At 41.4% G+C, this 8,449-nt stretch overlaps 1 protein-coding gene across 3 annotated transcripts; it reads left to right on the plus strand.

Moving 5' to 3' along the window:
* The first annotated feature begins 82 nt into the window (after window positions 1-82).
* On the plus strand, window positions 83-7,642 carry cep76 (centrosomal protein 76). Of its 3 annotated transcripts, XM_052065582.1 has the most exons (14): window positions 84-463; window positions 995-1,150; window positions 1,279-1,363; window positions 1,448-1,545; window positions 1,636-1,672; window positions 1,803-1,988; window positions 2,635-2,732; window positions 2,859-2,987; window positions 3,090-3,278; window positions 5,277-5,443; window positions 6,120-6,279; window positions 6,410-6,583; window positions 6,826-7,043; window positions 7,241-7,642. In XM_052065582.1, exons 1-14 carry the CDS (start codon window positions 401-403, stop codon window positions 7,377-7,379), a joined length of 1,899 nt encoding a protein of 632 aa, XP_051921542.1. In that variant the 5' UTR covers window positions 84-400; the 3' UTR covers window positions 7,380-7,642. The 3 variants fall into 3 exon arrangements, with proteins under 3 accessions (XP_051921543.1, XP_051921542.1, XP_051921541.1); XM_052065581.1 differs by having other exon boundaries at window positions 85-463; window positions 1,448-1,672; XM_052065583.1 differs by lacking the exon at window positions 7,241-7,642 and having other exon boundaries at window positions 83-463; window positions 1,448-1,672; window positions 6,410-6,558; window positions 6,826-7,027.
* The last annotated feature ends 807 nt before the right edge of the window (window positions 7,643-8,449 follow it).

Below are 8,449 nucleotides of genomic sequence, written 5' to 3' on the forward strand. Positions count from 1 at the left end.
GCGGTGTGTACAAATACATCTGTGATTTTTAGCTGCCTCTTCAGGGTCTTTTTTAAACTCACGTCGCAGGCTAAGACGTCACAGACAACCTACCCGTACCTTGAATAATTAATTTTTAATACATTTACATTAAAAATATTTTGAATAACGGTGCATTAACATGCATTTATTGTTGGCTTCATGGTCACGTTTTAAAAAAAAGTAAAACGTTGATCGCCTGCCTGGGCGTCATCAGGCATATGTAAAGACCCTTTCCCGCTTGCTTGCCGCTCCAGACGGAAATGTTGTTGTGCGTGTCGTTTACATCGATCCCAATCGTTGTCAAGCAGAAAATCCACTTTTTACTCACAACTGGACCGCGGTTAACGAATTTATAGTTGCCCGGAGCCCAGCTGTTGCGATGGCTTTTCGTCCGGAGAAGGTCTCCGAGCTGAAGCAAATTATTCACAACCATCTGATGAAGGTGAAGACCCTAACTACTCGTTATGGACACTTGAAATGACAATCGCTGTGCGTCTGCGCAATTTAGCTTTAACGCACACAAAAACTGTGTAGAAGTTTCAAAACCGCGTCATCCAAAGCAAAGAATTAAGAGCCCTTTATTTAATATTTTATCCAATCGGTTGCGTCAAGTGATTGTGGAAAGTCTACGACACTATTTAGAGTAAAAGTAATTTCAGACACTTTTCGGCTTGTCCCATCAGCATCTACTCGCATGGGCATCGTCCCGAAATTATAATGAATCCCAAACAAGAAAAAACCCACCGAAACATGCGCATTCTGCCTGGTGGTTCAGGCACCACATTGGTGACCCCTGCACGAGACACAATGTAATAAATTACTGCATGCAATGTGTAATCTGCCCCACATAGTTTTGGATATTAGTCATGTTCAATAATTACCCAATTGTATTAGTCCATATTTACGGTAACAGTTGTTTGTGACTTTTATGTTGAAGTGAATATGCAACATGACCTTTTTACTTTTCTGTTAGATGGATATTCACGGGAAGATCCGAGAGGTGTTGTCTGAGACTTTGAGGGATGATCAAGGTACAGCTCATCAAATGTTATCTGAGGCAGACTTCCTCCATGCATTGCAGCGCAGAGGAATCATCGACGACGTGATGAAGGACCTACCCCTTCTGCAGGTGGCTCCACATTCTTTCTGTAATATCTGTTTTGTCTCTTTATTCTATTAATTTACTTTTGAGAGACGGTGTCATTACACTTAGATGTCGAAATTTTCATTTTCTTTTCTCACATTTTGCTTTGCTAGGCAGCACCTATACATATGGAAAACGGATCGCCTCCAAAATTCATCCCTCACTTGACAAACGAAGAAAACATTCGGCCGACAAAAAGTACAAAATATTAGCAAACAAGTGAAAATCAGTTTCATAGCTGATTACGTATTAAATACTGAAGCTATTTTTTTGACATTGTAGCCAATATCGACCCATCAAGACGTCACCTGTATTTGCAAGTGCTTGGTGGTAAGGCCTTCTTGGAGCATCTGCAGGAGCCAGAACCTTTACCTGGTCAGGTGTGCTCCACGTTCAAGTTATTCCTTCACTTCCGAAATCAGAGGTTTCACTCAAAGCCAGTGCCCTGTGCCTGTGACCCTGACCTGCAGGAGGGCTTCCTCTTCCAAATCCATATAGATGGCACAGGTAGATGGAAATGCAAATGATGACTGCAACCGTGCCGTTATTACAAGTTGGGGTCCACCATGTTCTCGATAGGACTTCAAATCCTCCAATGAATGCTGTAAGAGTGACAACATTTCTTTTGGCTCTGCAGGAGAAGGAGGAAAGATGGCAGATGCGACCAATATGCTATCCATATGTGATCCGGTTCACTTAGTGCTGATCAAGACTGACACCGCCGGTGAGACAGCTCTGGTCTCATCCTACTTCCTGGACTGGAGGACAGTCCTTAGTTCACCTAGTGGGAAGACATGCTTGGCTGTGGAACTGATGGGAGTGGGTGAGAGAACAATTGGTCTGATGTTTTGTTTTGGTTTTTTTCTCTTAAAAGAATTTTCAAGCATCAGGCTAATATTCTCAGGACATTGAATCGATTACGACTGGACTGTTTGGGTTGTCTTAGAAGATTTTGATCTCTTACCTGAGCATGCTTCATCAGTACAAGGCGAGTTAGTAGAGCGCTAGCCTGGGTGTTGGTGGGAAACCCAACTATTTATCCTTCCAAGTTACAGGCACATGCGACAGAAATATACGGTATGTTCTTTTTAGTGTATAACTGGTACCGGGGATGAGGGTTTTTTTTCCCCCATGTTTTTTAAAAAATCCCGTCATTGAATCCCAGGTATGTCTTTTATGAATTTGTAAATATTTTTTCACGTGGAACGGTAAAGAAGGGTCTGAAAATGGCTTGCATTAAATGTAAGTAAACATGACAGTTTAGTGATGAATCCATAGTTTTTTTTAATTTTCAAATTAGACTTTGCTTTTCTTTTTCTAGAATATTTAGAAACAAATTTTGTCAGCTTTGCATTGTAATCAACCCTCAGTGCGATGTCGTACATCTCATTGCCACTGCAAACTATAACTGCTGTAAAAATATATCTTTTGGCCTTATATGAAATACCGAAGTTATGTTGTGTCACCAGGAAGTGAAAGCAAATTGCCGGCTGGTCTTTTGACAATCAGTCTTGAGCTCTACCCTCCTCTCACAGACACACTGAGCGCTGACATCATCAGCACACAGGTAAATTGATTTCAATTCTGCATTTTTCCGATTCAGGTGTTCATGTGTTTAATGATCTCTCAATACAGATATTGTTACTGTAAGTCTGTCTGAGCAAATCGATGACATCTTATGTTTGTTATTCAGCAATCACTAGAAAGGCAGAGGACAGCGGAAAAGGAGAGAATCTTCCTTGTTTATGCCAAACAGTGGTGGAGGGAGTTTCTTGAGATCCGAACATCAAATCAGTCCAAAATGGTCAAAATCTTTGCACAGGTTTGATCATGTTTACAATTGAAGAATTACAAAAAACAACGGTTGGTAACATTTGCTGGGAGATTGTGTCACTGCTTGGCTGGAAATCTGTGTAATCTGCAGGATGAAAATGGCATCAACAGACCGGTGTGCTCCTATGTGCATATCCTCCGGGCCGGCCGGTTGCTTGAGAGTCCTCGGCGGGCGGCCCGCTTTGTTAGCCTCCTGGCACATGAGAAGGCCCCAATGGTGGGAGGAGGAGAGAAGCATGAGCAGTGGTGCACATTATTGGCTTTCCTGTGTCAAGGAAAGGTAATGTTGACGTTTATTGCTTCAATAAAAATGAAATCAATCGATCAATCGTGACCCTCGTGCGGATAAAGCGGTTCAGATCATGGATGGATAGAACATTTCTTTTATTTGTATAACCTGGTGATATTTAACGCCAAATCCTTTGCAAAGATACGTCTTTGCTAGGGAGTGCACAGTAAGTGACCGATTGACACTGACAAGGTGGAATTGATTTAAAATGGTTTCATATTGGTGTAAAACTGCAGTGCATACAGTTCTGTCCCAAAAAAATCTCATCATATATAATTAATCTATTTTCTCTCCTGGAACACATAATTGCAAATTACTAGATGCCAGTGCATAAAATAATGAAGTATTGCTCAGGAGTACCGAATTATGTCACACACCAGGAATAAAATGATAAAATATTTTTTTTTCTTAATTTCATCAACGATTGTAGTCTAGTAAATTGTATTGATGATACTATTTCCGAGAGGGACATTTTTTGCGGTTATCCATTTTCTTGCGGCTTTTCCCCGAGACCAACACAGGATAAATGTTTCCCGCTGTTCTGCTGTTTGGGCCTGGCAAGACAGACACAACACAGCTCTCACAAAGTGGCGCTTGTCAGCTATGATTTATGACTTTCATTCCAAGCAAAATTAATTTAGCCTCATCTCTCCCCAAACTGTTTGGATGTTGCCGTCAGTACGAGCACTACTGGGGAACATCTATCATTCTGAGTTGTCGTGCGCACCAGCCGGCATACTGCAGTAGCAGTCAGCTCTCGTCACACCTCTTTGCAGGGAAAAAAAAAAAAAACACGTTCCGGGATAAATACAGTTGCTTGCTGGCACTGCCACCGGGCATGTTGAACACACTGAAATGCAGCAGGTGGACATTTAACGCTTCAATTGTGAAAATCAAACAACAAATTGATACAGTGAAAACCCCCACATATCCGTGGCGCAGCAATTGTGAATTCACCTCTTCATGGAATTTCTGTGGAACCAAAACCATTGTCATGCGCTGAATAACTCACTGACTGTTGAAGTGTGTATTCTGCCCATATTTAGTCATGCTGTATAGCTTCCCCATGCCCGCAGCGTAACTTGGCATCCTTGAAGGAATCATCACTTAAAATTGGAACACTCTACTGGAGACCTTGTAGAGACGCACAGACATAGGAATGCACCAGTTGATACAAGCTAAGAAACGGGTTTGGGAGAAACGAAAGTTCTGATGTCACACCCTGTGTTTCGATACCGCCATTTTGATGATATAAATATGTGGTGAATCCCTTCCTTCTCTGCAATCGTGACCAACGCAGCCATTATCTGTAAAACGCAGGTGCCCGGAATATTCTGCAAATAAACCCTTCGAAGGATATTGTTCATTGACTCTAGCCTGTATTTGGATAACCAATATCAATGAACACGAGGGGGAAAGAAGGCCACTTTGCCCCCAACACTGCATTGAGTGTTTTTGGTGCCATCTTGTAGCACCTGGGTGCTAAAGAACTATCGGGTATATTGAAATGAATTGTGGAGTGTCCTTTTAACCATAGGATTCATCAAAATGTTCTCCATCGACTCCTTTTGATAAACACGTACTGCATTTACTTGAGTAAAATCTTGTAATAAATGTAAAATCACTAGAGAAAGTAGATTCAATTTCGATTTCTCTTCCAATAACTTTGTTTGAGCCTTGATTATAATGCTCCTGTTGAACAAAACGATCAAAACTGACTCCGCTTTACAGGTATATTTCCTCTAGTCTCATCGAAAAAATATATCTCAAAACTTCCTGCTTACAGGTTTAGTCTTGACCACAAGCAACACACTCTAGCAGGGTTGATTGGTGAGGCCTTATTATTATTATTATTATTTTTCATTCATCTCCAAAGTTAATTCCTTTAATTTGACAGCCCAAAGACCCCTTAATGGCGGAATCATCCTCATATTGGTGTCAAAAGAGAATGTAATGAATGCATTTTCAACTCATCTGTGTCACCCACAGGGGGACTGCGAGGACCACTCTACGCTGTTGTGCAGCCTCCTGCTGGGCTTTGGCCTTGACGCTTATGTGTGTGTAGGCACCAAAGCTAAGGGGATACCCCACACCTGGGTCCTGACGCGAGGTACTGATGGAAGTATCACTTTCTGGGAGAGCCTGACTGCACACAGGTTCGTTTCTACTCGGGATAATAAGAATAAGAAATCATTTTTTTGTCTCACAGTGGAGAAATCCCCAATTTACAGCAGCAAAGTTATGAAAGGAAGAAAGTGGAAGAACAAAAAGTATAGGAGCTGCTGTAAAGGCAGCCACTCTCGCGGCGCCATCTTGAAGTCATAACAACAAAATAATACAACACAACACATCAGACACAGACACTCCTTCAATCTTAAGCCCTTTTCTGCATACTGTTTGTTGTTTGAAATAGTTATAGGCAAAAGAGGAGAAAATCAAATGGCAGATATTAACGCAATATCTCTGCATAATAGTCCTGCTTTCAAGGCCTCTCCCCTATGCGTCATAAATGTCATTTTGTGTTTCTAGTTTTATCTTTCTCAGGGCATTGAATCGATTGCAACTGGAACGCACTGTTCTGGGATTCTCGGATGAGAGGCGAAACGTCTTCCAAAACGAACAGAGCAGCCCAATTTTGATCGATTTCTTATGCCCTTAGAAAGAAGTGACCCGGATGAATGAAAATATCCAGAAACGCGTGTTTATCGTGATTTATTTTTGAAAGACGCGTTGAAAGCTGCACCATCTTCTGTGTTTACTTGTCATTCAGTTTGTTGGTATGTTTTCAACAAAACTGAGCATTTTTCTTGTTACAAATGTATGTCTGGCAAGATACCTTCATCAAGCCATAGACCCCGATGCCCCACCTTTGGCCCCCCATCCTAAACCCTCGTACCCCTACCGCACTGTGGGTTGCGTCTTCAACCACCAGAGCTTTCTGGCCAACTGTCAGCCCTCTGACGCTGTGGAGCTTTGTGTCTTTGACCTCCAGGTAAAGCAGTAGGTGTTTCTTGAAAATCCTTTCTTTTGAGAGGGGCCACGTATTGTGAGGTAGCAAAATGGCTTTTAATTTGTCTTTTCGAGTTTCACTTGCAAGAAATGAATAATTTTCCTCCTTCCAGAATCAATCTCGGTGGAAAGCAATGAGTGAAGAGGCTCTGAAGTCAGTGTGTGACTCTGGCTCGACCACCTCGCTGCCGCCTCTTCCTCCACTCAGCTCATCATCTCTCGATGCTGCTGCTGTCAGCAATCAGTTGGAGCTGGAGATGAGGTACTTGATCTCCGAGCACAGGAAGGTACGACTCAGTGCTACGGTGGACCAAATGATTCCACTTTGCATGTAGATGTTTCAAATCATTTTTACTGCTCGGTTCTCCACACGATGTTGCAAATTAAAACTCCCCAAAAGCCACACATCCCATGTTGGAGATTTGTTCTCATATGTCAAATGTTACTTACACATTGAAGTTATTATTACCCAATCTCAGATGAGCCGATGTTGTGCCTAGTGTGGTTATGCATCATTTTTCTCCTCCAGGATTTGAACCTGACATCGGTCTGGGATGACCACCTGTCGTACCTGCTGTCCTCGGCGTTGTCAGCCTATGAGATGGAGCGCTGCACTGGGGTCTCGTGTGGAAATGAGGAATTCCAGGATGCAATCAGGAGGGCTGTCCCAGATGGGCACACCTTTAAAGGCTTCCCCATCCACTTCCTGCACCGCAATGCCCGAAGAGCTTTTTCCACATGCCTCAAGTAAGCTTGGAACTTTGTTTAACTTTGGATTGACACTGTTAGAGTTGTCTGCTTCTTTTGCAAAGACCATCGATTGTGATCATATATACTGTAGTTTGTGTTAGTTGTACCTATGGTATGACAAGGACTTTGCTGTCAGTGTTGTTTTATGTAGTTATTCACAGTCAGTTCTTTGTCTTGTGTTGTTTGTTGTGCAGGTCGCGGTTCTGCGAGGAGATAGTGTGTTGTCGCGGTGACCACGTGAGGCTCGCCCTTCGTGTTCGGGTCTTTATTTATCCAGAGAATGTTTGTGCTGTTTGGTTCATGTTTGCTTGTAAGTATCGCTCTGTGCTGTGACAGCCACAGGTTGATGTCTGCTATGATGTCAAAATTATGAATTTACAGCACTGTGTACTGCACATTGAGACTTTATTTGGCATTTTATTCTATACAATATGATGATCGACAAAGTCACAGGTACATTCGGGACCCTTTGATACAGATACTCTTTCATCATCCAGCCAGGTTTTTGTCAGTTTTGCTCTGCTTTTCATGCTTATTCGTTTTCAGCTGTATTTATAAACTTTTGTTGTAAATAAAGCTTTATACATTTTATGAAACATTTGTAAGACAGATGTTACTGACCCCTATACATACGTTGTTATACTTTATATTTATGAAAGAAATTTACACATTGTATACATGTAGTTAAACACATACAAGGGCTGTATGTCCTGTGAGTATTAGTGTTCAGTGAGATGTTAAAAAAAAAAAAACTCAGTTACGACATACGTTGTTATACTTTATATTTATGAAAGAAATTTACACATTGTATACATGTAGTTAAACACATACAAGGGCTGTATGTCCTGTGAGTATTAGTGTTCAGTGAGATGTTAAAAAAAAAAAAAAACTCAGTTACGTATTAAAACATCTACGATATACACACAGCACCATTGTCACAGCAGTGCAACAATTTGTATTCTGGTGAATTGTTTGATTTTAAAATAGAGATAATTGATGAGCAGTCTTTAATTTCACGAAGAAAATGATGCGCATCATATGCAGCGATCTTTCAACAGACTTTCGTAACCCCTTCACCAAATTCACAGATACCATTGTGTAGTGTAAAAGCTGAACATTTGTAATACCTAATTCCTGCACTAGATGGCGCCTTAGGCTAAAGTTGATAATGATATAAAATAAAATCAGCGAAGTAGACAGTGTACAGTACATGATGCTCGTTGTGCTTTAAGTCAGACTGCGTTGTCACACGCTCAAAGAACGACAGCCACCACGACATCGACCAATGGCTAATTGACTGGCCGTCCGTCTGTCATGGAGACCTATGCCTCTCCCTTTCCAATATTAAAATTTTTAATGGTCTCTTTTTTTGTAAAGTATTTACGATTAACCTATGTCTGTTA

The sequence above is a fragment of the Hippocampus zosterae genome, chromosome 5 (genome assembly GCF_025434085.1).
Source record: "Hippocampus zosterae strain Florida chromosome 5, ASM2543408v3, whole genome shotgun sequence".
NCBI classification, from domain to species: domain Eukaryota; kingdom Metazoa; phylum Chordata; class Actinopteri; order Syngnathiformes; family Syngnathidae; genus Hippocampus; species Hippocampus zosterae.